At 47.4% G+C, this 27887-nt stretch overlaps 2 protein-coding genes across 3 annotated transcripts; both read right to left on the bottom strand.

Annotated features, from left to right (window-relative positions):
- Positions 1–542: 542 nt before the first annotated feature.
- MDP1 (magnesium dependent phosphatase 1) lies at positions 543–17510 on the bottom strand. Its single transcript, XM_083472917.1, has 6 exons — positions 17231–17510; positions 9118–9178; positions 6292–6402; positions 4714–4821; positions 959–1044; positions 543–725 (listed from the first exon to the last, which is right to left on the bottom strand). Exons 1-6 carry the CDS (start codon positions 17265–17267, stop codon positions 646–648), a joined length of 483 nt encoding a protein of 160 aa, XP_083329043.1. The 5' UTR covers positions 17268–17510; the 3' UTR covers positions 543–645.
- A 2995-nt stretch (positions 17511–20505) lies between these two features.
- Positions 20506–27566, bottom strand: NEDD8 (NEDD8 ubiquitin like modifier). Of its 2 annotated transcripts, none has more exons than XM_083472936.1 (4): positions 27408–27566; positions 25266–25313; positions 23467–23549; positions 20506–21038 (listed from the first exon to the last, which is right to left on the bottom strand). In XM_083472936.1, the coding sequence occupies exons 1-4, from the start codon at positions 27423–27425 to the stop codon at positions 20948–20950; spliced, it is 240 nt and encodes a 79-aa protein (XP_083329062.1). In that variant the 5' UTR covers positions 27426–27566; the 3' UTR covers positions 20506–20947. The 2 variants fall into 2 exon arrangements, with proteins under 2 accessions (XP_083329062.1, XP_083329061.1); XM_083472935.1 differs by lacking the exon at positions 27408–27566 and adding an exon at positions 27148–27339.
- Between the last annotated feature and the right edge of the window lie 321 nt (positions 27567–27887).

The raw sequence follows: 27887 nt of genomic DNA, 5'->3' as shown, positions 1-27887 counted from the left end.
TCCAAGTAGTCTTTGTAGTTAACAGGATTTCTTCTGATCTGACTTTGTCCCACGTGGGGTTTTTTGAAACGCTCAGAGGAAATCTGATTGGTTCTTATGAACCCTGTGTAAAAAGTCCTTTTGTGAATAAAACAACCTGGGCCGAGGGATGGAGAAGGATTATTATTATTATTGGCACCTCTCCCCAGAGTCTTGCTGGCCAAGCATTGTGTGTACAGTGGTACCTCAGGTTACATATGCTTCAGGTTACAGACCCAGAAATAGTGCTTCAGGTTAAGAACTTTGCTTCAGGGTGAGAACAGAAATCGGGCTCTGGCGGCACGGCAGCAGCGGGAGGCCCCATTAGCTAAAGTGGTGCTTCAGGTTCAGAACTGTTTCAGGTTAAGTACGGACCTCCGGAATGAATTAAGTACTTAACCCGAGGTACCACTGTCTTTTATTAATCAGAGTCCAATCCTTCCTTTGCGCTGGGAACGCTACAGCAAGTTGCCTATCAGCTAAGTCCAGGCTGTTCACACGCGTGTAAAAAGATGCGCGGCAGGGAAACACGTAGAGGATTTATTGCACGGGGTCAAAATCCCGTCCCCGCCAACACACTCCACACATGACGAGAGAGGTCCGGTTTGCGTCAGCCGCAGGCGGCACTCAGGAGCGAGCGAAGGCTTCTAGGCCCTGTTTCAGGAGGGACAGGTTCATGCCGTTGGGGACGAGGATACATGTGACTCCTACGTGGAAGCGAAATAGGGGGAAAATAGATTGCACATCTCCCTGCCCCCCCCCCTTCATAGGAAGCTGACATTCAGAGTCAGCCTTGGGGTCCGCTTAGCTCAGGCTTGTCTCCCCTGACCTACAGCAGCTCCCAAGAGTGAGGCGGGTGCCCCCTTTGCCCCACAGACAGCAGCCTCCGCCGCCTAGGGGCGAGGGGGTCACACGCAGCAGGCACATTTCTCCCCGTTACCTAATTTGCTGACGTCGTAAATGTTGCGGCTCTCGTCGTCGAAGAAGAGCATCTGCGAAAAGGGAACCCCGGTTTGTTGAGACAACCTGAGGAGGAACAGGCGGGGGGCAGAATGAGAAATCGCCGTCCCGTTGCTCCCATAGAGCAGCCTTGCCAATGGCGTGCCCTCCGTCAGTGGTGTCCAAACTTTTTTCACAGAGGGCCAGATTTGATGAAGTGAAGGGCCGTGAGGGCAGACCAAAGGGCCAACCAAAGTCGTTAACCTTTTTTTAGGGTTGAAGTTGGTGAGGTTTTTTTTTTAGGATTTTACTCCAGGAAATAAACTACAAAACAGGGGCCGGATTAAACTGTACTACCAAAAGGATTAAGGTTTTAAATGACAATTCTAGGTTATATTTTAGTGATCAGTATTTATATATATATATATATATATATGCTTTCGTAGATTTTCACGGGTATAGGAATGCAGGTTTTGGTGTCTTCGGGTGTCTTCCCGTGTAAGACACCCCAACTCTTACACGGGAAGACACCCGAAGACACCAAAACCTGCATATATATATATATATATATATATATATATATATATATATATGCAGGTTTTGGTGTCTTCGGGTGTCTTCCCGTGTAAGAGTTGGGGTGTCTAGGCGACGTTTCGACGAGGTCTCACTCGTCATCTTCAGGCTGGTGCTTTCGGCTTCTTGTTACTGGAACAGAGCAGGATCTCAGTGTTTGAGTTCCTATAAATACTGTTGAGGGGGTGTGGTGTATAGCCTCCAAAGTTCTGGGCAGAGAGGAAGTTCCCAGGTTAGTGTGCCTTTTCTTCTTTTGTTCCTTAATTACTTGAGGGATATCTTGAGTGATTTCTTGAGTGATATTCTGAGTACCACTTAGGTGGGTCATTAAGTGTGGATTAGTTGCTAAAGCTTTCGTGTCTTGACCTCTTGAGCTTGTGAAGAGTTTTTCTGAGAAGATGGCTGTACTGCACTTAGTTGTGCTCTGGCTTGGCTTCGTGTATAGGGGCGAGCTGTGGTTTTGTGCCCTGTGCCCGCCAGATCTGTGTCGGGATTGCAGGGGGGTGCAGCATCTGGAGGTGCCACTATGGTTTGGCTACTGGATGGTGTCTGTAATTTATCTGTGGAGAGGGTCTGGGTTTGGGTCTGGTGTGGTTGATTGGTGATGGCGTTCTGTGTGCCTCTGGTTCTGGTGTCGGTTTTTGTGGGGAGGGCTAATTTCCAGATGTCTGGCAGGCGGGACGTGTCGTCACGCTTGTTCATGTTGTGAGGGTGTTTCTCTATCTCGATGGCTTCCATGATTATTCTCTTGTGGTGATGTTCCATGTTAAAGAGCAATTTGGAATCTGCAAAATTAATTTCGTGTCCTGTTTCTTTCATGTGTTGGAAAAGAGAGGAAGTTTTTTCTTCTTTTTTGACGGCATTCTTGTGTTCTGCGATACGTGCATTTATTCGTCTGTTGGTTTGTCCAATGTACGTGGCTGGGCAGACTTTGCAGGGTATTTCATAGACCCCTTGGTTTTCCAACTGGATTTTATCTTTGGGGTTTCTGAGGATATTGGCTATTTTTTGGTTGGTGCAAAAGGCTGTTTTGATATTGTGTTTATGGAGGATTTTGCTAATTTTATCTGTAGTGCCCTTGATATAAGGAAGGAGGGCCATGCCATTGTTTTCTTCTGTGTCTTGGTTTTTGGGGGGTGTTTCTTTTTGGATTAGCTTCGTAACCCTGTTTTGCTGGTATCCATTGGCGATTAACACATTTGAGAGATTCTGTAACTCAGTTGTCAAGTGGTCTTTGTCAGCCAGGCGTTTGGTTCTGGAGATGAGAGTCTTGGCTACGGAGTTTATTTGTGCAGGGTGGTGGTGTGATTGTGCATGTAAGTAGCGGTTGGTGTGTGTTTTTTTTCCGGTAGATAGTGTGTCCTAGGGAGCCATCAGGTTTTTTGTAGATTAGGACGTCAAGGAAGGGAAGTTGGTTGTTGGCTTCTATTTCCATAGTGAATTGTATTTTGGGGTGTAGGCTGTTGAGATGTGTGAGGAAGCTATCTAGTTTTTCTTTCCCGTGTGGCCAAATTACAAAGGTGTCGTCAACATATCTGAGCCAAAGTTTGGGTTTGTGTTCTGACTTGTCTAAAGCATTGGTTTCAAAGTGTTCCATGTACAAATTTGCGATGACCGGTGAGAGGGGAGATCCCATAGGTGCTCCTTCTATCTGTTTGTATCTTTGTCCATTGTGGATGAAGTACGTGTTGGTTAGGCAGTGGTTGGTCAGGTCCAGGATGTATTCGGGGGGATTGTATTTGTTTTGAATGGCTGTCAAGGCTTCATTAAATGGCTGTCAAGGCTTCATTTTAAAGAAAAAACTTCCTCTCTTTTCCAACACATGAAAGAAACAGGACACGAAATTAATTTTGCAGATTCCAAATTGCTCTTTAACATGGAACATCACCACAAGAGAATAATCATGGAAGCCATCGAGATAGAGAAACACCCTCACAACATGAACAAGCGTGACGACACGTCCCGCCTGCCAGACATCTGGAAATTAGCCCTCCCCACAAAAACCGACACCAGAACCAGAGGCACACAGAACGCCATCACCAATCAACCACACCAGACCCAAACCCAGACCCTCTCCACAGATAAATTACAGACACCATCCAGTAGCCAAACCATAGTGGCACCTCCAGATGCTGCACCCCCCTGCAATCCCGACACAGATCTGGCGGGCACAGGGCACAAAACCACAGCTCGCCCCTATACACGAAGCCAAGCCAGAGCACAACTAAGTGCAGTACAGCCATCTTCTCAGAAAAACTCTTCACAAGCTCAAGAGGTCAAGACACGAAAGCTTTAGCAACTAATCCACACTTAATGACCCACCTAAGTGGTACTCAGAATATCACTCAAGAAATCACTCAAGATATCCCTCAAGTAATTAAGGAACAAAAGAAGAAAAGGCACACTAACCTGGGAACTTCCTCTCTGCCCAGAACTTTGGAGGCTATACACCACACTCCTCAACAGTATTTATAGGAACTCAAACACTGAGATCCTGCTCTGTTCCAGTAACAAGAAGCCGAAAGCACCAGCCTGAAGATGACGAGTGAGACCTCGTCGAAACGTCGCCTAGACACCCCAACTCTTACACGGGAAGACACCCGAAGACACCAAAACCTGCATTCCTGTACCCGTGAAAATCTACGAAAGCAAATATATATATATATATATATACACACACACACACACACATATATATTTAACTACCACTATACAGTGGTACCTCGGGTTACATACGCTTCAGGTTACATACGCTTCAGGTTAAAGACTCCACTAACCCAGAAATAGTACCTCGGGTTAAGAACTTTGCTTCAGGATGAGAACAGAAATCGCGGGGCAGCAGCAGGAGGCCCCATTAGCTAAAGTGGTGCTTCAGGTTAAGAACAGTTTCAGGATAAGAACGGACCTCCGGAACGAATTAAGTACTTAACCCAAGGTACCACTGTATCTGAATTGTCTCTGTTATTCAATGTATTCCTGTTGCGTTTTATGTGTATTTTCCTGATATTGTAAGTGAGCCAGAACTGGACTGTAATAATAATAAAATTCAAATAAACCAACCAGCGGGCAGGATTAGGCCCAAGAAATGGACGGAACTTGGGGGACATCACTGTGAGGGCGTACAAAGAGCCAATGGCTTGTCCAGGCTCCTCTTTTCACAGCCACCTGCCCCCCAACCCTTACTTCTGAAAGTGGGTGACTTTGCTGCCCGGGTAGATCTCTGCGTAGCGGATGAAGCGGTTCAGGCCGAAGAGATCCAACAGCTGATTAGCCCCCCGGATCTCACCTGTCCTAGGAAGAGAGAGGGAGGGGTGGAGAGATTCATATTTGAGATTGCTTATTAGTCTTGTTTATTAAATAATACCCCCCCTTGCAGACGACTGCAGTGCCTGGAGACAAGGCAGTCAAGTCGTGCGTCCGTAGCAGGGACCTGAGGAGAAATGACTGCTGGGAGGAGAACGGAGAGAAGAAATACAGTGGTACCTCGGGTTACATACACTTCAGGTTACATACGCTTCAAGTTACAGACTCTGCTAACCCAGAAATAATACATCAGGTTAAGAACTTTGCTTCAGGATGGGAACAGAAATCGTGGTCCGGCGGCGCGGCGGCAGTAGGAGGCCCCATTAGCTAAAGTGGTGCTTCAGGTTAAGAACAGTTTCAGGTTAAGAACAGACCTCCGGAACGAATTAAGTACTTAACCCGAGGTACCACGATGCAACCAGACACCTTACTCTGCCCCGGCTGCAACAAAACATGTCTCTCCCATATCATCTCTGCAGCAACAGCAGGCAACATCTGGACCTCACCCCCAAAGGCGCATTCTTCCATTGTCTCCCATCGTCAACCAAGGTTAAATTTGTGAGCTCAGGGATTTTTCTCAGCCGGAACTCAAGTTCCGGCACCTCTCAGGTCGGTGCCACTGCCGTTGTAAGAGAGGCGTTCACGGCGAGTTCCTCTTTCTTTCTTTTTTAAAAATATATTTATTAACTTTTCAAAGTTTATACAAAAAAGACAAAAAAACAAAAACACAAAAATTAAAAACACATATAATTTCATTTACTTGTTTTCTTTTAACTTATTTCTCGGACCTCCTCATACCTCCCCTTTTTGTATTCCAATTCAAATTATTCATTCAGCAAATCCTCACTCTTAATTTTCACTTAATTTTACACCTTTCTTTCTTCTTTTTCCCCCAATTATCTTAATCATTACAGCTGGTAACCACTTAGATTCAGTCCAACATCAATCTAACATTCACTAATTTTATAATATTTCCCAAGACACAGCGAGTTCCTCTTTCTTCTAGGAAAATAGCACCGCGATCTGAAGATCGCAGGGCGGTTCACAACACGAAAGCACAAAAGGCGAACACAAAATGCGTAGTGAAATCAAGGACACGAAAGAAAAGCAAGCCAGTAAACCGTCCCACAAACACATTTAAAAGGACTTCATAGGGACTAGTCACACAACGGAACTTTAACATGGAACTTTAAGGTGGTCGGCAAGCAGCAAACATGGTGTGGATGTCCCTGTTGACATGGAGTCCAATAATAATACTACTAATAATAATTTATTATTTATACCCCGCCCATCTGGCTGAGTTTCCCCAGCCACTCTGGGCAGCTCCCAATCAAATGTTAAAAACAGTACAGTATTAAATATTAAAAACTTCCCTAAACAGGACTGCCAAGCTAAGTAACCCAGAATAAATGGAGGCTGTTTGGGGCCTGCAGGGATGGGTACAGGATCTGGACTCACCGTGAGGCAGCCGCCATAGGGATCCCCTCCGCTTGCAGCTGCTCCAGCACAGCCGGCACCTCGGGGTACAGATTTATGGGTCGCATGCTGCGGTCTCGTATTGAGCCATCGCTGAGGGGAACATTGACAAAAGAGTGATGAGGTTTCTTGCCTTTAAAACAACAAAAAAAGTGTCGGGATGGTATATGTGTTTTGGCAGGCAGAAATCCAACAGATACAGTTTTCCCCAGGACACAAAGGAGAGCTTCACCTGTTGGGTTCCTGCCTGCTGCACGGTTTTTAGGGGCACAGAGCCCTTTAAGCATAAAACAAACATCAGTGTCTCTCCCCAAGTGGGGGGAATAAACAGCTCCCTGAAAGGGCCTTTGTATTGTGCATTAATGACAATTTATGCTCAAGATGGTTTCAGGGAAGTTAGACGCAGAACTCCCTTTCGACATTGGTTTGGGGTTTGGAAACCCAATTGGCACATACTCCATAACCTGCTGATGAAATCCTGCATCTTTTTAAATATAATAATAATAATAATAATAATAATAATAATAATAATAATAATTTATTTGTACCCCGCCCATCTGGCTGGGTTTCCCCAGCCACTCTGGGCGGCTTCCACAGAGACCAAAAATACACTAAGATGTCACACATTAAAAACTTCCCTGAACAGGGCTGCCTTAAGATGTCTTCTGAATGTCAGGTAGTTGTTTATCGCTTTGACATCTGATGGGAGGGCGTTCCACAGGGCAGGCACCACTACCGAGAAGGCCCTCTGCCTGGTTCCCTTTAGCTTTGCTTCTCGCAGGGAGGGAACCACCAGAAGACCCTCGGCGCTGGACCTCAGTGTCCAGGCTGGACGATGGGGGTGGAGACGCTCCTTCCGGTATACAGTGGTGCCTCGCAAGACGAAATTAATTCGTTCCGCAAGTCCCTTCGTCTTGCGAGTTTTTCGTCTTGCGATGCACGGTTTCCCATAGGAATGCATTGAAAATCAATTAATGCGTTCCTAGGGAAACCGCCTTCAGACCTCTTCTGAAGGCTGGGGGGGGGGGGACAAGGGCTTTTCTTCCCACCCCCAGCATTTTAAAAAACCCCAGGACAGCGGAGGACTTCTCCGCTGTCCGGGCGATCTTAAAATGCTGGCGGGCGGCATTTTAAAATCGCCCCGGACAGTGGAGGACTTCTCCGCTGTCCGGGGCGATTTAAAAGCCCCTGGGAAGGCAGGCAGGGGGGACAAAGACTTTTGCCCCCCGCCAGCCTTCAGAAGAGGTCCTGGACCTCTTCTGAAGGCGGGCGGGGGGCGAAAGTCTTTGCTCCCCCCCGCCTGCCTTCAAAAGGTGTCCCCGCGGCGGCGGGAGGTGTCCCCTGCCCCCCGCCCGGCTTCGGAGCACCGGGAGAAGCGATCTCCCCGCAGCCCCTTGCTGCAAAAGACGTCTGGGGGCAGCGGGGAAGAAGCGCTTCTTCCCTGCTTCCCCCGGACGTCTTTTGCAGCAAGGGGCTGCAGGGAGATCGCTATCTCCCCGCAGCCCCTTGCTTCAAAAGAGGTCCGGGGGCAGCGGGAAGCGAAGCGCTTCTTCCCCGCTTCCCCCGGACGTCTTTTGCAGCAAGGGGCTGCAGGGAGATCGCTATCTCCCCGCAGCCCCTTGCTTCAAAAGAGAAGACCCGCTGTCCCCGGGGCAAGCTTCGTTTTGCGAAGCAAGCCCATAGGGAAATTCGTCTTGCGAGGCAACTCGAAAACGAAAAAACCTTTCGTTTTGCGAGTTTTTCGTCTCGCGAGGCGTTCGTCTTGCGGGGTACCACTGTACTGGGCTGAGGCCGTTTAGGGCTTTCAAGGTCAACACCAACAGTTTGAATTGTGTTCGGAAACATCCTGGGAGCCAATGTAGGTCTTTCAAGACCGGTGTTTTGTGGTCTCGGCGGCCGCTCCCAGTCACCAGTCTAGCTGCCGCATTCTGGATTAGTTGTAGTTTCCAGGTCACCATCAAAGGTAGCCCCACGTAGAGCGCATTACAGTAGTCCAAGCGGGAGATAACCAGGGCATGCACCACTCTGGCCAGACAGTCTGCAGGCAGGTAGGGTCTCATCCTGCGTACCAGATGGAGCTGGTAAACAGCTGCCCTGGACACAGAATTGACCTGCGCCTCCATGGACAGCGGTGAGTCCAAAATGACTCCCAGGCTGCGCACCTGGTCCTTCGGGGGCACAGTTCCCCCATTCAGGACAAGGGAGATATAAACAACGTTCCATCTTATGTATTTATTTTGCTCCGCTTTCGTTGCATAACAGCACAACAGTTGCCCACACGGATGACAAGGACGTAGTAACCTTAGAGAAGCATTGCATCAGGGAATCTAATAAGTGGTATGATGTGTGTGGACCGCCCAGTATAAATCCATCACTATTTATTTCATAAAATTTGTAAAAATTGATTGTAAAAAAACAACAACCAACCCCTCAAAGAGGTTTGCGTAAAAGTTAAAACAATGCAATTACCAGTAAGAATAACTAACAACAATAATTTAAGACTTTTGAGAAATGAAAATGAACTAAAAACAGATTAAAATGCACATTAATGTGAGTCAACGACAGGCACAGGTAAACTCAGCCCTCCATATGTTTTGGGACTACAACTCCCATCATCCCTAGCTAACAGGACCAGTGGTCAGGGATGATGGGAATTGTAGTCCCAAAAACATCTGGAAGGCCGAGTTTGCCTATGCCTGGTCTATGAGATGCTGCAGAAAAACGCCCTCAAAAAACACTGCCAGTCCTATAAATACTCCATATTATTATTATCAAATTTGTATACCACCCTTCATCTAAAGATCTCACCTGCTTTTCTGGAAGGGGGGGTCCACGTGGGTGTCTACCCAGAATGGCCACAGGGTGTAATCTGTAAGAGAGAGGTCAGTTGAACTTCAATTCCCCTAACCCCCCAAAATAAGCCTAAAACTTCATGTTTCTCACCTGCTTCACTCATTCCCATTCTTCCCAAATCGTCTCCTTTTACTACACAGATTCTACTTGTAGGGCCAGAGAACCTTCTGATTCCTTTATTATTTTATTCCTTATGGGGTCTTCGCTGCGAGATCACATTCACCCGGTGCTTTACCAGCTGCACTGGCTCCCGGTGGAGTTCAGGATCAGGTTTAAGGTCTGGTTTTAACCTTTAAAGCCCTATACGGCCTAGGACCCTCGTACCTACGGGACCGCCTCTCCTGGTATGCCCCACAGAGAAATCTATGGTCTGCAAATAATAACATCCTCAAGGTCCCAGGCCTCAGAGAGGTTAGGCTGGCCTCAACTAGAGCCAGGGCCTTCTCGGCTGCGGCTCCAATCTGGTGGAATGCTCTGTCACAAGAGACTAGGGCCCTGCGGGACCTGATATCTTTCCGCAGGGCCTGCAAGACAGAGTTGTTCCACCAGGCCTTTGGTCAGGGCGCAGCCTGACTCCCTCCTCTGGCAACCTGCACAGAATTTTGCTTAATTGGTTGCCATCAATTTGATTTAATTAATTTTTATAATGAAATATTTTTAGATTGTGTAATTATTTTACTGTTTGATTATTTGATTGTTGTTAGCCGCCCTGAGCCCGGCTTCGGCTGGGGAGGGCGGGATATAAATAAAATTATTTATTATTATTATTATTATTATTCACATAATATACATTCTTTACAACAAACAACTCCAAAATAAACAGACAACTCCAAAATGAAATCATATGTAACAGAACCACAAGTCTCATGTTTTCATTTACACTGATCTCCTCTCTGATACCTTTACTTGATAGTTCTTGCTGCTTTCTGCTTTCCTTACAGAATCTTCATAAAAATTTAAATCTCTTAAATCCTATACCAATCTTTAACAATTTCAATTAATCCCTTCACCTCCCTCCCCCACAGCCCAGTACTTCCCTCCACCCGTGTGTGATCTTCTTTACCTACTACGATACGATACGATACGATACGATACGATACGATATCTTTATTGTCATTGTCCCGTGCAGGACAATGAAATTGAAAAACTACATAAAACTACATAGAAACTACACAAACTACATAAAAACTACATAAAACATTCAAAACCCCCTAAAAACTCTGAAACCCCATTTTAAAATACACTATACTATAGAGACTAAAAAATAAAATATACTATATGTCCCATTAAACTTTAATTAGTTTAATGCTTATCAAATGTCCAGTGCGCTTCCGATGCCACAATGTCCCATTACAGCAGAGCATTTCGCACAGCGGCTCAAGAAGGGCTGGAGAGTCAGCATCTTTTCAATAAAGGAATCTTGGAGCAAGCGGTTTGGAACTCAAATAAAAGGTTTATTTACACAAAACAAAAAACCCTGGTGAAGAATCACACATTTCAGCAAACACGCCCCAAAAGAAAGGGGAAGGGGGAGAGAGGGGCAAACACACGAGTGAGTTGACTATTTATACAAACTCACATTCCAGGAAGCTTAATGACCTCCAGCTGCTCAGTGACTAGAGCGTCTTGATTAGAGCTTCTTAACCCTTTAATACCAACACCCCCTCTCGCTCGTAACACTGAGCTGTACCAACCTTAATTCAAATTTAAACCTGAACAGAAACATTTATGAGATTGCGGACTCAAAGCTTTTGTAAAACCGTCTGCGAGATTTTCTTGGCTTGGACAATACTTTAGTTCAATTAAACCTTGTTTTACACTTTGGCATACATTTTGATAACGGATATCCAAATGTTTTGTGTGTGCCTTGAATTGACCTGATTTAGCTAGTTTAATACAAGGTTGATTGTCTTCCCACACTCTGATAGGTAGGGAACATTCTCCAAACAATTCTTGTACCAGTTGCTTATAAAATTCCAGTTCTCTACATACATCTGATAATGCATTGAACTCAGATTCAGTTGAACTTAAAGCTATAAGTGATTGTTTTCTTGATCTCCAACCAATTAGTGCATTTCCAAATTTTATCGCCATTCCTGACACTGATTTTCTATCTGGTCCAGCATCTGCCCAACTGCTGTCAGCCCAACATTCAAGTTGTGTGCTGCTCTCTGCTGATAGTTTTAAGCGAAACCTTTTGGTAGTTTGGAGATACCTTAAAACTCTTTTTACTCCTTGCCAAGCATGCATTGATGGTTTTTCAGCTTGTCTACACAGCATGTTGACAGCATATGTTATATCGGGCCGAGTCCACTGTGCAATGTGGAGTAGACTGCCTATCGCTGACTGGTAAACCCCGGGATTACAGAACTCTGTCTGTTGCTCAGTTTGAGCATCCTTTGTGTAACTTAACTCCATTGGGGTTTTAACACCAGCACAGTTGTCCATTTTAAACCTTTCCAGCAACTGCTGGATCTTAGCTTCTTGGCTGAGCCAATAGTTCCCATCTTCATCTTGCTGAATTTTAACTCCTAGATAAACAGATACATTGCCTAGTGATTTTATCTGAAACCTTTCTCCAAGCTTTGTGGCAAATTGTTGTGCAAGTTTATCGTCCTTTCCACTGTATAATAAATCGTCAACAAATATCAAGACTGCTTCTTGTTCACATCCCGAGCCTTTTAGATAAAGACACGCATCTGCTGCGCTCTTTCTGAACCCCATGCTCTCTAGAGCATCGTTTAAGCAGGAATTCCAATTACGGGCGGACTGTTTCAACCCATAAATGGATTTGTATAGGCGCCAGACCTGGTTTGGCTTGTCTCCTTCAAAACCTGGTGGTGGCGTCATATAGACTTCCTCCTGTAAGTCTGCATTTAAATAAGCCACATTGACATCAAAATGAAACAGCTTATTTCCCTTCTTAGCTGAAGAGGCTAAAAGCATTCTTAATGACTCCGATCTTGAAGTAGGGGCATAAATTTGAGAATAGTGAACTCCTTTGCGCTGCGAAAACCCTTTTGAAACTAGTCGGGCTTTATATTGCAACTCCTCAGTAGTTGTGGGCTTTAAACGATATACCCATCGACAACCTACAGCTTGTTGCCCTTTTGGAAGCTCTGTACTTGTAAACACACCGAGAGACTTCATTGAAGCCATCTCTTTTTCCATTGCTTCCTGCCACTTTGCGGCTTCTGAGCTTGGAAGCTGTTGTACCTCTACATAGCTATCTGGCTCACACTGTGCCATGTTTACGTATCCACTTGTCACCTTAAACCGCTCTGGCGGCTTGCCCTTTGTGGCACGTTTTGACCTGCGCAATTGCTCCTCTTGTGCCCCCTCTGACCGTTGGCTGTCAGAATCTGTCTCAGACTTTATGTCTGGACGTGCCTCTAGGGATAAAGACCTCCTTTTAGATACCTCCCTTGGGCTTGGTGTTGCAGGCGACCTGCTTCGCTTTTGCTGTCTGCTAGGCCTACTGACTGGCGATGTTGGAACACTCCTAGATTCTGGCTTTTCTACCTTAGGAGAAGAACCTTGTGCCTGGTCAGAATCTGCATCTGAACCATGTGCACCGTCCCCTTCTGGCTCATCACCCTCTGGACTTTCTTTCTCAGCATAAATGCCTAAACCATCTCTCAAAATGTCAGGGTTAGCATGTAAGTGAGTCCATCCGGATTGCTCACAAAACTCAGCGCTCCTACTGAGGATCACTCTTGTAGTATCCCCATCTGGGTTCACGAACCTCCAAGATTTGGCGTGTGGTTCGTACCCACAAAAGATGAGTTTCCTAGCCCTTGGACCTCCCTTTTTCCTTAACGCTTTTGGGATAAGTACATAGGCTTGAGATCCAAACACCCGAAAGTAATTAACTTTGGGCTTCTTCCCATATAAAGCAAAATATGGCGTAGTATCAATTACCGAATTATATACTCGGTTCAGAACATGAGTAGCCGTCTTCCAGGCTTCCGCCCAGTAACTTTGAGGAAGTTTAGCATCAAACAACATAGAGTTTGCCAACTCTTGCAGAACCCTGTTTTTACGTTCGGCCACGCCTCCTTCTTGGGGGGAATAAGGTGTAGACAGACGATGCTTAATTCCCTTTTTCTTAAAGAAATTCTGCAACACAGACCCGGTAAATTCTGACCCTCTGTCTGTCTGAAAAGCAAGTACTCTAGTACCGAATTCAAGTTCTACTGCATGAACCCAATTTTTAACTGTTTCTGCAGTATCTGCTTTTGTTTTGAGAGGAAAAAACCATGTAACCTTTGTTTTGTCATCTGAGAGACACAGCGCATACCTCGAACCTCCCATGCTAGCAACAGGCATTGGGCCACATAGGTCCATATGCACAAGTTGGAATACTTTGTCAGATTTCCTATTTGAACTGGGATAGCTGCATCTATGAACCTTCGCCCTTTTGCATGCAGTACAATCCAAATACTTAGTACATTTGTTCAATTTGCACCCTTCTGATAATTCAGGTTGTCTTTTAACATACTGAAAATTAATATGTCCCAAACGGCGGTGCCATAAATGAACACAAGAATTATGGGTAGGCGAGTTCACACAACCAGCATGAACCTGTTCAACTTCATCTGGACTTGTCTCAAAATAATATAACCCATCTCTGCATTCCACCTGCAAAAGAGATACGTTATTCTTTGAAATAGTGCAAACCCCATTTTCAAACACAGTTTTAAACCCATTTCTATCAAGTTCTGACACAGACAAAATACACCCCTTCATTCCCTTTAGCACGTAGGCATCAATTTCTGTTTGCAAACACTTCAAAAACACTGTGCCTACAGTCTCTAAGGAACGTTTAGTTGAATCTGCCATTGTCACAACTTTAGGGGTTTGCAAATGTCTGCAATTCTGCAAACGGACACTAGATGGCGCCACCAGGTGGTGAGATGCACCACTGTCGATCAACCAGCGTAGATTGCTGCCTTGGCCACGCCCTTGCATCAACGCCATTGCTGAAGCCATGTGCTGTGTGCTGTGGGAGTAGCCACGACCTCCTCCTCTTCTTCGATGTCCCCTGGAACTCCTTGTCTGGTAACTAGGGGTAACGGCCTTGGTGCTGTCTTGACCAGGTTCACGTGTACAATTCCTGATTAAATGGGAAGAGGAACCACAGCGAAAACAGTGTCTAGCTGCAAAAGCATTTACTGTGTTCTCAAACTCAGCATCCCCACTCTTAGGCACAGCATAACCCCCCTTTGAAGACAAACCTCTTTCTCTTTGCCTTTTATCCTGTTCATCAGCAAGTCGAGAAGAAATGTATTCAAGGGTTAATTCAGATGAAGGCATAGCTTCCAAAGTTAAAGCTAGAGTCTCATAGCTTTTATCAAGAGAAGACAACAAAATGTATGACTGCTGCTCCATAGAGAAAGGAATGCCCAGCTGTCTTAGTTGATTAAAGGCAGACACCATTTTGGCAATATGTTCTTTCACACACGCTCCCGGTTGGAGACGTAAATCAAACAAACATCTTGTAGCATGGATCTTGGCCCCCGCAGTGTTTCTGGAATTTAGCCGCTGCAGAACCGTCCAGACCTCATGCGTGTTCTTTAACTCAGAAACATAAGGCATTTGCTCTGGTCCCACTGCCAAAACTAGTAGACCTTGGGCTTTCCTGTCGCGTTTCTGAGAAGCTGCCGCTGCTGCTTTGTCTTCTGCAGACGCGTCTGCAGCTGCCTGTAAAGGCGGTGCTTCAGTACAACTCCACAACTCTTTTGCTTGCAACCAAACCCTTACTCTAGCCTTCCAATCTTGCCAATTTTTTCCCATTGAGTCGCATAAATGGGACAGTAAAACTTTCCTGGGACTCTGCCATCCTCCCTGGGGCTTAGGAACGATACTCACAGACCTGTAGACCGTCTCCCAGCTGCTGAGGTGGCTCCTCAAGGAATAAGACGTCTTCCAGCGAGTACAAACTGCGCAGTGCCTCTTTAAAACTTTTCCTAGGCACGTTGCAGGACTCAAGCTGCTTTGAAGGCTTTCATTGTCGGCAACCGCTTCTGTCTTTGCTCCAGTCCTTGCATAAATCACTCTTAACTGCACTCCTTATCTCCTTCTTGGCGTACAAACAACCATAACCTGTCCCATTAAACTTTAATTAGTTTAATGCTTATCAAATGTCCAGTGCGCTTCCGTTGCCACAATGTCCCATTACAGCAGAGCATTTCGCACAGCGGCTCAAGAAGGGCTGGAGAGTCAGCATCTTTTCAATAAAGGAATCTTGGAGCAAGCGGTTTGGAACTCAAATAAAAGGTTTATTTACACAAAACAAAAAACCCTGGTGAAGAATCACACATTTCAGCAAACACGCCCCAAAAGAAAGGGGAAGGGGGAGAGAGGGGCAAACACACGAGTGAGTTGACTATTTATACAAACTCACATTCCAGGAAGCTTAATGACCTCCAGCTGCTCAGTGACTAGAGCGTCTTGATTAGAGCTTCTTAACCCTTTAATACCAACACTATACTATAAAAATATAGTATATATAAAACCCTCTCCACAGATAAATTACAGACACCATCCAGTAGCCAAACCATAGTGGCACCTCCGGATGCTGCACCCCCCTGCAATCCCTACACAGATCTGGCTGGCACAGGGCACAAAACCACAGCTCGCCCCTATACACGAAGCCAAGCCAGAGCACAACTAAGTGCAGTACAGCCATCTTCTCAGAAAAACTCTTCACAAGCTCAAGAGGTCAAGACACGAAAGCTTTAGCAACTAATCCACACCTAATGACCCACCTAAGTGGTACTCAGAATATCACTCAAGAAATCACTCAAGATATCCCTCAAGTAATTAAGGAACAAAAGAAGAAAAGGCACACTAACCTGGGAACTTCCTCTCTGCCCAGAACGTTGGAGGCTATACACCACACCCCCTCAACAGTATTTATAGGAACTCAAACACTGAGATCCTGCTCTGTTCCAGTAACAAGAAGCCGAAAGCACCAGCCTGAAGATGACGAGTGAGACCTCGTCGAAACGTCGCCTAGACACCCCAACTCTTACACGGGAAGACACCCGAAGACACCAAAACCTGCAAAATATACCATACTATATACTATTATTTTTGTTATTGTTGCATTATTCACTTTATTTGTTATTCCATCCTTAATATATTATTATCCTATCTCCTTGCGGCTTTTAAACTTTTGCATATTGATTTTTAAGCTCCGAGGGCCAGACAACCTTCTGGGGGCCACATGTGCAAAGCGGGCAGAGGCAGAATTGGGTGGGACAACGAGTGCGAATTTTACCTTTGTAGAGTGAGCTAGTTTCTACATTCCCACCCCAACACTCCCTGGCTATCCCTCCATCTAGGCAGGGGCGTAGCGTGGGGGGTGCAGGGGGGGCCGGCCGCACCGGGCGCAACATCTGGGGGTTAGGGTTAGGGGGCGCAAATCCACGGGTTAGGGGGCGCAAATTACTTGCCTTGCCCCGGGTGCTGGCAACCCACGCTACGCCACTGCATCTAGGCAACTACCAGCCTTCAAGGGCACATTTCCAGGCAGAAATACTCCAGGAGGGTATGAAGGAAGAGTACAGAATTGTCATGTTGGAAGGGACCCCAGCGGTCATCTAGTCCAGCCCCGTGCAAGGAAGGAAAGTTTTGCCCAAGGTGACCTGAGATTAAGAGCCTCATGCTCAGTAGCGGCTGAGGGTAAGGAGGGTGTTTGGTCCGAGGTGAAAGCCCTCAGGGCCAGACAGAGGAGCTTGGAGGGCCACCCCACCCCAAACACACACAGCTTAACATAACAGTTGCAGAGCAGGAAGGAATAAAGGCCTTGAACGAACACAACATGGCAGAACTACACCTGTTGAACCTCTGCCTGTGGCAAAGCTGTTCCAGGCGGAAAGCAAAACGGTGGGATCCTGGAACTTCCTTGGGAGTTGGTTGATGGAAATTTCTTTCACCCCAAACTTAGGACCCCTCCCCCCCGCACAATTCAAGGGTCCTTCCACCAGATCAATACATTTTCCCCAGGGATGTTTGTTTGTGTATACAGGATGAGCCCCAAAGCAACGACGGAGCAACTTACCCAAGTCAAACACAACCAGCGACGGCCGTTTGCTCATCTCCTTTCTATTTCCAGGTAAAAAAAGTGGGGGGGGGGGGAGACTTTGCTCCTCTCTTTTTTTAAAGGAGGCAATCAGGGGCCGGCGGAGCTGCAGATCAGGCCCCCGCTTTCTTCCTGCGAGGAGCAACGGGAGATGCAGAATCCGGCCCTCCAGGAACCAGCAGATCGGCTGCGGATGAATGACAGGCTGCCTGTCGCTCGGGCGCTTCCTCTTTCACTTGATCGCCGAGGAGCCACGTGCTGCTGCTGCTGCGGAAATTCCGGATGCAAACAGCGGCTGCGAGAGCGTTCCAGGGCCGCCCCCGGGTTAACCCCTTCAGTCCCGGGGGGTTGTGGAGGGGGCAGGAGATGTCAACATAGCAGGACTCCCCCCCCCCCTTCTCTTTTTTAAAAAAGCATGGGTTGTGATTGTTGCAGGAATTGGCAGCGAGGGAAAGGCGAGGACGGTGGATTTTGTCATGCTTACGATCATATTTTCTTCTTTCGTTAATGATGCTGCTTTAAATGCGTATATTTGACTTCATTTAGCAATGTTTCTTTTTTCCTTTTGAAATGTTTAAGATTTGTTTTTGTTCGCTTTGTTTTAAACATGTCTTCTGTAGTTGACCTCCTTTGTAATGTTTTATTTTGAAATCTTTTAAGGTAATATTTTAGTTTCCTGTTAATTATGTTGCTTTGGCTGTATACTCTATATTTGGTTTTCTTCAGAAATGTTTGCTTCTGGATTGTTTTATTGAAGTTTTAATATGCTATAAACCGCTTTGGGATTTTTTCTTTAAAATATAAAGTGGTATAGACATGAAATAAATAATAATTTTGCGCACGCTTTGAATAATTCTGATTGCAGCTGCTCTTTAAAGGATTATTATTTCGGTGCTATATATAAAATGTTAACTTGGTCTCTGCATAAATATATATTTAAAACTTGGGCACCTCTTTAAACAAAATGTAAATTTGGGTGCTATATAACATTCTAGTTTGGGTGCTATTTAGTTTTATTTTGGGCACCTCTCTAAAAAATGCTTTTTTTTATTTTGGGAATGCTTTAAATATTTTTTTCTAATTCAGGCACCTCTTTAAATAATGCGACAATGATCTTTCTGTTGGGATTAAAGGGGAAATAGAAGAATATCAGAAGTGATTTAAGAATTTTTTTATTGCAGGTTTTATATTTGGCTTTCAAGCTGTTTTTAGGATGTCGCAAACTGCCGGAGCTGTTTTCTTCAAAACATGGAAGTTTGCCTTAAAACCACCCAAATAAATACATCTGTGGCATCCAAATTTGCTGGATATAATGTTAAGATTAACTTTCTCAAAAAGTCATCCAGAGCTATGAACCTCAGATGTCAGGGGAAGAGTGGGGCAGACCTATTTAGGATTGTACTGGACCAGTCAACCCAGCTGATTTCTGGGAACAGGGTGTGACTTCTTCCATGTGGCATCTCCTGTGTTTAAAAGACACAAGGAAAGTGTTTTGAGGAAACAGTGCAGTTTGGTGGAGGGATGTGGGTGGCACTGTGGCTTAAACCACAGAGCCTAGGACTTGCCGATCAGAAGGTCGGCAGTTCGAATCCCCGCGATGACGTGAGCTCCTGTTGCTCGGTCCCTGCTCCTGCCAGCCTAGCAGCGTTTCCGTGCGCTGCTCTGGTTTTGCCAGAAGCGGCTTAGTCCTGCTGGCCACCTGACCCGGAAGCTGTACGCCGGCTCCCTTGGCCAGTAAAGCGAGATGAGCGCCTCAACCCCAGGGTCGGTCATGACTGGACCTAATGGTCAGGGGTCCCTTTACCTTTACCTATGGCAGGGAGTGCCAACGTGGTGCTGTCTGGATGTTGGACTCCCAATTCTCATGCCCCCAGGCAGAACGGCCAATGGCCAGGGATGATGGGAGTTGTAGTTCAACACCCAGAGGCAATGCCATTGGCTACCCCTGGGTCATCAAGTCAGTTGCCTACACACAGCAAGGATCTGCAGTTGAGCTCCCTGGCGCCAGCGCTTTATCTCATCCCAATAAGGCAAAAACCCTCACAAACCCCAGGAATTTCACGACAGGAATTGAACGTTTGTGGAGTTCGCTTTGCTTCGAACATCGTCCTTTCGTATAAATGATGTAGTGGGGGAATGTCCTGATGTATACATGGACAGGCAGTCCACGTGTGAAGAGATGTAAAAAGAGGCTGCTGCGGAAGAATTTTGCTAGGAGAATCCGCTTACTCGGACTGTACAGGGAATGTTTGTGCAGGAAATACTCCGCCTCGGGTCAGTGAGAGGTAGCAGAAACTCTTCCTGAGTCAGGCATCCAGCTCTGTTAACGGAGCCCTGCTTTCCGTCTGAAATTTAATTTCTACGCCCGTGTAAAGCTGCGGCGAAGGAATGTCTCTCTATAAGCCTGTGTTAATACTTCATAGCCCGGCGGACTCCGCATTTATTTGGCCTGCTGTGGTTCTGACCCAATAAAAGCCGCCTTAAACATTGCAATGGGAGGGGTTAACTGAAGAAAATCCACTACTGTCATGGTTCCCGCCGCAAAAAAACCTGGAAACTGTAGCTCTGTTAGCCCTTGTTGCCCTGTGCATACATATACAGTGGTACCTCGGGTTACGTACTTAATTCGTTCCGGAGGCCTGTACTTAACCTGAAGCACAACTTTAGCTAATGGGGCCTCCCACTGCCGCTGCGCCGCCGGAGCACGATTTCTGTTCTCAACTTGAAGCAAAGTTCTTAACCTGAAGCACTATTCCTGGGTTAGCGGAGTTTGTAACCTGAAGCGTATGTAACCCGAGGTACCACTGTACGAACATACATGCTATAGCAGGGGTCAGCAAACTTTTTCAGTAGGGGGCCGGTCCACTGTCCCTCAGACCTGGGGGGCGCACTATATTTTGAAAAATAATGAACGAATTCCTATGCCCCACAAATAACCCAGAGATGCATTTTAAATAAGAGCACACATTCTAATCATGCAAAAACACCAGGCAGGCCCCACAAATAACCCAGGGATGCATTTTAAAGAAAAGGACACATTCTACTCATGTAAAAACACGCTGATTCCCGGACTGCCCATGGGCTAGATTTAGAAGGCGATTGGGCCAGATCCGGCCCCTGGGCCTTGGTTTGCCTACCCATACGTTATAGATCCCAGAGGAAAGGAAAGAGCCACTTTTGACTTGAGGATCCTAAATACCCCAGTGGAAAAGGGACATTGTAAGCAGCGTCGAACACAGTCACGAGCCTGCAACTCAAGAAACCACGTGAAACACCTTTATTTAACATTCAGCCATTTCAACTGCGGGAAGGGGGAGTGGGCAGGGAGAAGGACATTTGAACGAGGGGAGGCAAAACACAGCCAACGAGCATAGGCTGCACTTGAGACATTGCCGGGGTGGAAATGCATGAGGATCGGGGCCGGCGGGATGCGGGATCCCCCAGGAAGGCAACAAACCATGGACTCCCCCTCTCATGCCCCTGCTAAATGGCACCTCCCTCAAATGACAGCTTGCGGAAGATCTCTGGAGTGGTGGGCGGCAGCGGCACCCATTTTCTTCCTGGATCCGGGAGGAAGAAAGGGTTTGGGAGGGTAGCTATGCGCAGCCTGGCGGTGTCCCACACGCAAACGGCAGATCTGTCCTTTGTGGGGAGGGGGGGAGGGAGAGGGGGACGTGCCGAGGGACGGGTGCGCTATCATCGCAGGCCTCCCCCTCGTAGCGCCAAGACCAAATGGAGCACAGAGCCGCCCTGGATCTTGTAGTCGGCGGCCGTTTTCTCGTCGTTCCTGGGAAGAGGAGAAGGCAGGAGTGGTTAGAGCGCCCTAGGCCAGGCTGGAGTCCTACAAATGTTCTGGACTACAACCCCCACAAGCCCCAGGGGCTGGGGCTCTACAGACTGGCGTAGTCCAGCAACAGGCATGTAATACAGCACGACACATTAGGGCTGTCACTTACCAAGTAGTAGTACAGTGGTACCTTGGTTGTAAAGGGACCCCTGACCTTTAGGTCCAGTCATGGCCGACTCTGGGGTTGCGGCGCTCATCTCGCTTTACTGGCCGAGGAAGCCAGCGTACAGCTTCCGGGTCATGTGGCCAGCATGACTAAGCCGCTTCTGGCGAACCAGAGCAGCGCACAGAAACGCCATTTACCTTCCCGCCAGAGTGGTACCTATTCATCTACTTGCACTTTTTGACGTGCTTTCGAACTGCTAGGTTGGCAGGAGCAGGGACCGAGCGACGGGAGCTCACCCCGTTGCAGGGATTTGAACCGCTGACCTTCTGATTGGCAAGTCCTAGGCTTTGTGGTTTAACCCACAGCGCCACCCGCGTCCCAAGGTACCACTGTAATAATAATATTTTTACCCTGCTCATACCCCAACAATAAGATATCATTGAAGAAAGCAAATGGGCTTGGCCCATAATAATGTTACTTCATTCATTATTAACTGAGGCAAACATTTTTGCACAAGGTAGTTTTCTTTCCCAGCGTTCCCCTACCTAAGACTCAAACCTCTGGAGGGCTCCAGATTTGCAAAGGCTGGGATAAGGTCTTCACGGATGTACTGTATAGTTGAGCAACAGGCCAGATAATACACCCAGGTACATTGCAACTGTCCTTCTGAGGTGGCCAGGGGTGCTCAGATCTTCCAGAGACAATGCGAGATCTGGCATCTTTCCGCAGGGCCTGCAAGATGGAGCTGTTCCGCCAGGCCTTTGGGCAGGATGCAGTTTGACTTACTCTCCTTTGTATAAAACAAGCCCAAAGGAGGCCCCCAACTCACTCACAGGTCCTTGTAGGATCAGTGGAAACAGTTGGTCCTGGCAAGTATTAACCACTCTCAACTCCAACCTGATAACTGCCACCTGCCCTGATTTTAACTTGTCTGAATTAATTTTAAGATGTATTTTAATTAATTGATGTCTGTTTTTATGCATATTGTTATTTAATGATGTTAGCTGCTCTGAGTCCGGCCTCGGCTGGGCGAGATACAACTAAAAAATTATTGTTATTATTAATCTTGTTTCTCTCCCACTGATATATGGAATGTGTTTGGCAGGAACTTGAAGAAGGGCTTTTGCAGAATCGTAAAGTTGGAATGGACCCCTAGAGTCATCTAGTCTGACCCCCTGAAAGGCAGGAATTTCAACTGAAGTGGCTGGTCCCAAACTCTGGAACATCCTGCTGAGGAAGGCTGGTCTAGCACTCTTCTCCATGACCCTCTTCTAGTAGGGAAAACCCTTTTCATTTAAAGCAAGTATTTGGCCAACTGGACCTCAACTGCTTTCTTCTGCTGCTATCGTGTTTAAATATGCCTTTTAAATGAAATCATGTTTCTAAACTGGCTTTTTCCTCTCTGCTCTTAGCCCCTCATGATCATATGGCACTCTTGCAATATTGCTTTTAAAAATATATATATATACATCTAATATATAAAATATTGCGGCTGTTATTGTCGCTATCCACCTTTGGGGGTGTTTTTTCATGGAAAGGCAGCACAGAAATGCCAGTGGGCCGGATCGTTATCTCCTCCACCCCTCGTGGGGCCACCACCTGCCAATCACCTGCTGCCACAATAGCATCAGGTGACTTTTTGTCGCACGCTAGCCTTGTGAAATGCTTTGCAAAGCGCTCTGCAACGTTTTGAAAGGGGCTGACAAATCAGCTGGGTCTTGCATCTTTCCACCTGCAAGACAGAGCTGTTCTGCCTGGCCTTTGGTTTGGACTCAGCCTGAGCCTTATGTTTCCCTCCCCTTATGGTTTTGATTTATGGGCTACAATTGAAATGAGGCTGCATTTTAAATTGTATTTTAACCTGTATTTTAATAAACTGGTTTTTGTTTGTCTCCCCGCCCCATTTTATTGTAATTTTATTGGTGTTAGCCGCCCTGAGCCCGGCTCTGGCTGGGGTATAAATATATATTATTATTATTATTATTATTATTATTGCCATGCCTTTCCAAAGCGCTGCAGCACTTTGCCCTGCGTTTTCCAAGCTTGCAACCCCCGCCACGGCTAAGCCAGGTTTCCACCTGCCCCATACCTGTAGGGCCGGGTGCTGTGGCTTGGCCTGATGAGACCAGAGGACCACCGTCCTATAAAACAATTATCCCACAATGCACTAGGGCAGCCTCTGCTTCCACTCTAGCCGCACTACAAAAGCCAGGCATTCCCCACAACACACTGGGAAGCAGCCACTGCTCCCGGTGGACTCACATCTGCTTGCCGCTGTAGATGAGTCGCTGTTGTTGTGGCGGAATTCCCTCTTTTTCTTCCACTCGCTCCTTTATTCTCTCCACCTGGGGGGGGAGGGGGGCAGAGAGATAGAGAGAGAGGAGAACAGAAAAGGGTCACAGTCTATCCAGAGCAGTTTTTAGCTGCAACCTCACATCAACACTAGTGGGCAAGGCTGATGGAGGGAAAACCCACTTCCCAGGGGGGAAAACGGCCTGCTTGACTCTTTCAGTTCGTTTCGCTGTCACAAAGGGCAACATCTGAGCATTTGGGCCTCCCCATCCTTGCATAGCTTTCCCTTTTTTTAAGGGAAATTCCCTTATTCTGAATAGGATTCCTCGCAAGAAAAGGGAAAAGTTGACAGCTATGTCCTTGTGGCCTCTGCCCCAAAAGCTCCTGAATGTGGCCCAGAAGGATCTGATGAACCTCTCAAATGTTTCTCGTTCAGTTACTGAACTCAAAGCATGGGAACCCCGAACAAAAATATATACCGTATTTTTCGCACCATAGGATGCACTTTTTCCCCTCCAAAAATGAAGGGAAAATGTGTGTGCGTCCTATGGGGCGAATGCAGGCTTTCGCTGAAGCCTGGAGAGCGAGAGGCATCGGTGCGCACTGACCCCTCTCGCTCTCCAGGCTTCAGGAAGCTATCTGCAAGCCTTGCAAGCCCGGCGGGAGTTCCCGCGGGCTCACAAGGCTTGCGGGCAGCAGCCCCGGCGAGTATCCGCAAGCCTTGCGCGCCTGGCAGGAGGTCCCGCCGAGCGCGCGAGGCTTGGGGCGGCAGCCTGCAGCCCGAAGCATGCGGAGCCCTCCGGAGGGTGCCCCATGCTTCGGGCAGGTGTGCGCAAGTCTTGGGGCGGCAGCCGCGGCGGGGGGGGGAGGGGAAATTTTTTTTTTTATTCATTTCCCCCCCAAAAAACGAGGTGCGTCCTATGGGCCGGTGCGCCCTATAGGACGAAAAATACAGTGATTTGGCGAAATATTTGGACTTTATGATATGTATTGGTATAATTTGGAATAATTAATGTGATATGATTGGATTGTTAAATGGAAAACTTAATAAAGATTATTTTTTTAAAAAAGAACCTCTCAAATGTTTCTCACATGGGACCAATGTGACTGGGAGGCGGATGGGCATTGTGGTTCGGTTGCGCTGATGAAGAAGATGTCATGCTTGGCCAGCAAAGTCCTGGCTGTCCTTTCAAGAGGACGGACGCCCTTGGCAAACATGTCTCATCGCCCACTACCTGAGGGCAAGACAGCAGAGGAGGAATAGCTCCACCATCTGGCCAGACTGATAACAGGCCACGCCTGGGTGGGTGGGGGCCAGATGAAAGAGGACATGGGTCCCTTTCCCTCCACAATTGGATCAATCCATTCATCTTCAGAGAATAATTTACGTACCACTTAATGCTGTAGTTTCTAAGAGGTGTATAGCAGGGATACAGCATACATTGCAAAAAGGAACCCAAGATCAGGGGGGGAAACCCTCTCTTAAAATGCCTGTTTCACACTGGAAGTTCAACAGGGAGTGGGCCTGTTTGATCTCAGCCAGTTCTGCAAAACTGGACTTGAGGAAGAGAGAGATATGTTGTTTGCCTTGGTGCAAGGGGCTGGGCAGGACCCACAGTGACGCAAACCAGCCCCACACACCAGTGCAAATGACATGTCCCTCTCCATATACTAGAATGGAAAAACCAAACAGGTGATTCCCCTGGTAAGTGCAGGGCACCGCTATCATCACCACTACCCCACCCGCCATGTTTGTCTGCCCAAGGTACCTTGTCTGTGGGTTCTATGTCAATCTCAATCTCTTTTCCGGTGAGCGTCTGCAACGAAAGAGAGAGACCTCAGCTACTAGCAGCCACCCATCTCCCGCACAATGATTCAGCCACCTCTTCAGGCAGCAAGGCTAGAAGACAGACATTTTTTCCTCCTGCTGCTCCCAAAGAAAGGTGGGGCTGGGTGCTTTTTGAGAGCTTACGGCCCTCCCCAAACTCCCTTCTCATTCCGCATCAGGATTGTAAAGGTAAAGGGGCCTCTGACCATTAGGTCCAGTAGTGGCCAACTCTAGGGTTGGGGCGCTCATCTCGCTTTATTGGCCGAGGGAGCTGGCGTACAGCTTCCAGGTCATGTGGCCAGCATGACTAAGCCGCTTCTGGCGAACCTGAGCAGCGCACGGAAACACCATTTACCTTCCCGCCGGAGCGGTACCTATTTATCTACTTGCACTTTGACGTGCTTTCGAACTGCTAGGTTGGCAGGAGCAGGGACCGAGCAACGGAAGCTCACCCCGTCGCGGGGATTCAAACTGCTGACCTTCTAATCGGCAAGTCCTAGGCTCTGTGGTTTAACCCACAGCGCCACCCGCGTCCGTAGCTCCCACCATCTCCCCGGACACAATTCATTATAACCTTCCTCTCTCTGATCACGCTCAGAACTGGAGCTTGCGGCTTTCTTCTTCCACCATGAACCAGAGACAGTATCCCAGAACCCCTCACTCCAGCATTCCCAGCTCATTCCATTTCTGCCCTGGGGCAATCCACAACTCAGATTTGAAACGGCAGCAATCTTTCCACCCATCTCCAACCTGAACACCAAAGGAAGTGGGAGACAGGCAGCATCCCAATGCATGACAAAGCAGTTGGGGGAAATTTAAAACACTGGGTTAAAACCATTTCCCTTTGCACGGCTGCTGGCTCTGAAACACAGAAGCAGGTCCTGTCAAGTCAACAGAAGACTGTGGCGTTAGCATTTTTCATGAAATGGGATTCCTGGGGTGTGGCCTGATGATCAGCAAGCCTCAAGATTCACACGCAGAGCAGGTAGCTCCCCATTTGGCAGCACGTTTGCCAACAAGGAGAAGAAAGCAAAAGGAAAAAATGCTTAAAGGTAATGCCTAGAACTGCATCTGAACAGAGCACCTCTTCCCGCTTATTCTCTCCCCCCCAACACAGCAAGAACATCCAATGAAGCTCTTTTGTGAGTGCCCCTACAACATGAACAACTGTAGGCAAGGTATAAGATGTACGGGCAGTCTTCCACAATCCAGTCTCCTTCAGATGTTTTGAACTACAAGTCCCCTCATCTGTGCTGGCTGGGGCTGGTGGGAGTTGTATTCCAAAATGTCTAGAGCGCACAAGGTCTGGGGAAGCCTACTATAGAGCCTTCTGGGTGGTGGCACCCCAGTTCAATGAATTCCCCTGGCACCTTTCCCACCTTTGAAGCAGTGCTAGCAACAGTCATGCCAAAAAAGGTTGCTATCTCTGTTCCAGCAGAACTCCTGAGCTCTATTTGATCCCAGCATTAAGTGACAAAATTGTACCTTGGGCAATAGCTCCAAAATTCAATGTTGGGTTTGCAGCTGAAAATGATGCAGTTTCAGCTAAACATTTCCTCCAGTTTCACCACTGAGTGGAGCTCTTCAGCACCATCTTTGTGCTGCTCATTAAACTGTGGAACTGAGTACCAAATTCTGGACTAACACCCATAATTCAATGGTTTATAATCTAGTCTCTGATGGAATCTAAGCTTCTGATGGGCTCACTATACTGCTGTCTTTGAAATTGTTGTTTTATTCTAGTCTTTTTTTTCCATTGTAGGCCAGCTGAGGAAAAAAAGTCTTAAATAATGAATTATTACGGGGGGGGGGAGAAGCTCTACCTGTTTGCCTCCTGCCTGCAGGAGGAAGCTGTGGGAGGAGCCTCTCTTTCTGCCCTTGGCCAAGGGAGGAGCCCCACCCGCAACACAACCAGGGCTGGACGGGAGCGAGGGATGCCCGCAGGTGCCCCACAATGCACCGCGGCAGGGGCGAGGGGAGCCGCAAAGCTCTCCCGTCATGCCCCGGGGCACGAGGAGGTGACCCCCCCCCGGTCTTCTCCCACCCCTCTCCCCAGTGGGGAACCGCTGAGAGCCTCCCTTACCTTCACTTTGATCAGCATCGTGACCAGCCTCTTCAGTCAGCCGCGCGACCTCTGACCTCGGAAGCAGAACAGGACCGCTGTTCCCCTCACGCTCCCGCGCTCCTTCCGGCCTATCTGACGTCACTTCCGCTTCGGAGTATTCCCTCCTCCCTACACACAAAAGGCCTTCCAGTCTTTTTAAAAAAGGAAACTAGTAAAGACGTTTAGAGCTCGAGATAAAGCGTGCGGCGGCGTTGCTCCGTGGTTGTATCCCCGCTTGAATTCACCTCTTCGACACCCCTTTCGCTGACTGACCCGCAGTGCACTATGGGAGATGGAGTCCTTTCCACACAAGTGAACCTTTACGAGCTACGTCTCCCGCGCATTTTGTTCCATACTGCCGCAGCAGCCGTCGCTTTAATGGGCGGGACTATAATTCCAGCCTTGCCTAATTGCTCTCCAGCCATTCACTTCTGCTTCGCGCTCCCCGCCTTCAATTCA

The sequence above is a fragment of the Podarcis liolepis genome (assembly GCF_965112155.1).
Source record: "Podarcis liolepis genome assembly, chromosome: 13".
Classification (NCBI taxonomy): domain Eukaryota; kingdom Metazoa; phylum Chordata; class Lepidosauria; order Squamata; family Lacertidae; genus Podarcis; species Podarcis liolepis.
The sequence above is the reverse complement of the archived record's forward strand: the minus strand, read 5'-3'. Positions and strand labels throughout refer to the sequence as shown.

Coding starts and splice junctions, on each gene's coding strand:
- MDP1 (XM_083472917.1), bottom strand. CDS start 17,267: ATGAGCAAACGGCCGTCGCTGGTTGTGTTTGACTTGG. Junction 4,822..6,291: donor CCTATGGCGGCTGCCTCACG/GTGAGTCCAGAT, acceptor CTCTCTTCCTAG/GACAGGTGAGATCCGGGGGG. Junction 1,045..4,713: donor AAAGTCACCCACTTTCAGAA/GTAAGGGTTGGG, acceptor GTTCCTCCTCAG/GTTGTCTCAACAAACCGGGG.
- NEDD8 (XM_083472935.1), bottom strand. CDS start 27,324: ATGACGGGAGAGCTTTGCGGCTCCCCTCGCCCCTGCCGCGGTGCATTG. Junction 25,314..27,147: donor TGCAGGCAGGAGGCAAACAG/GTAGAGCTTCTC, acceptor CTTTCGTTGCAG/ACGCTCACCGGAAAAGAGAT. Junction 23,550..25,265: donor ACATAGAACCCACAGACAAG/GTACCTTGGGCA, acceptor CTCCCCCCCCAG/GTGGAGAGAATAAAGGAGCG.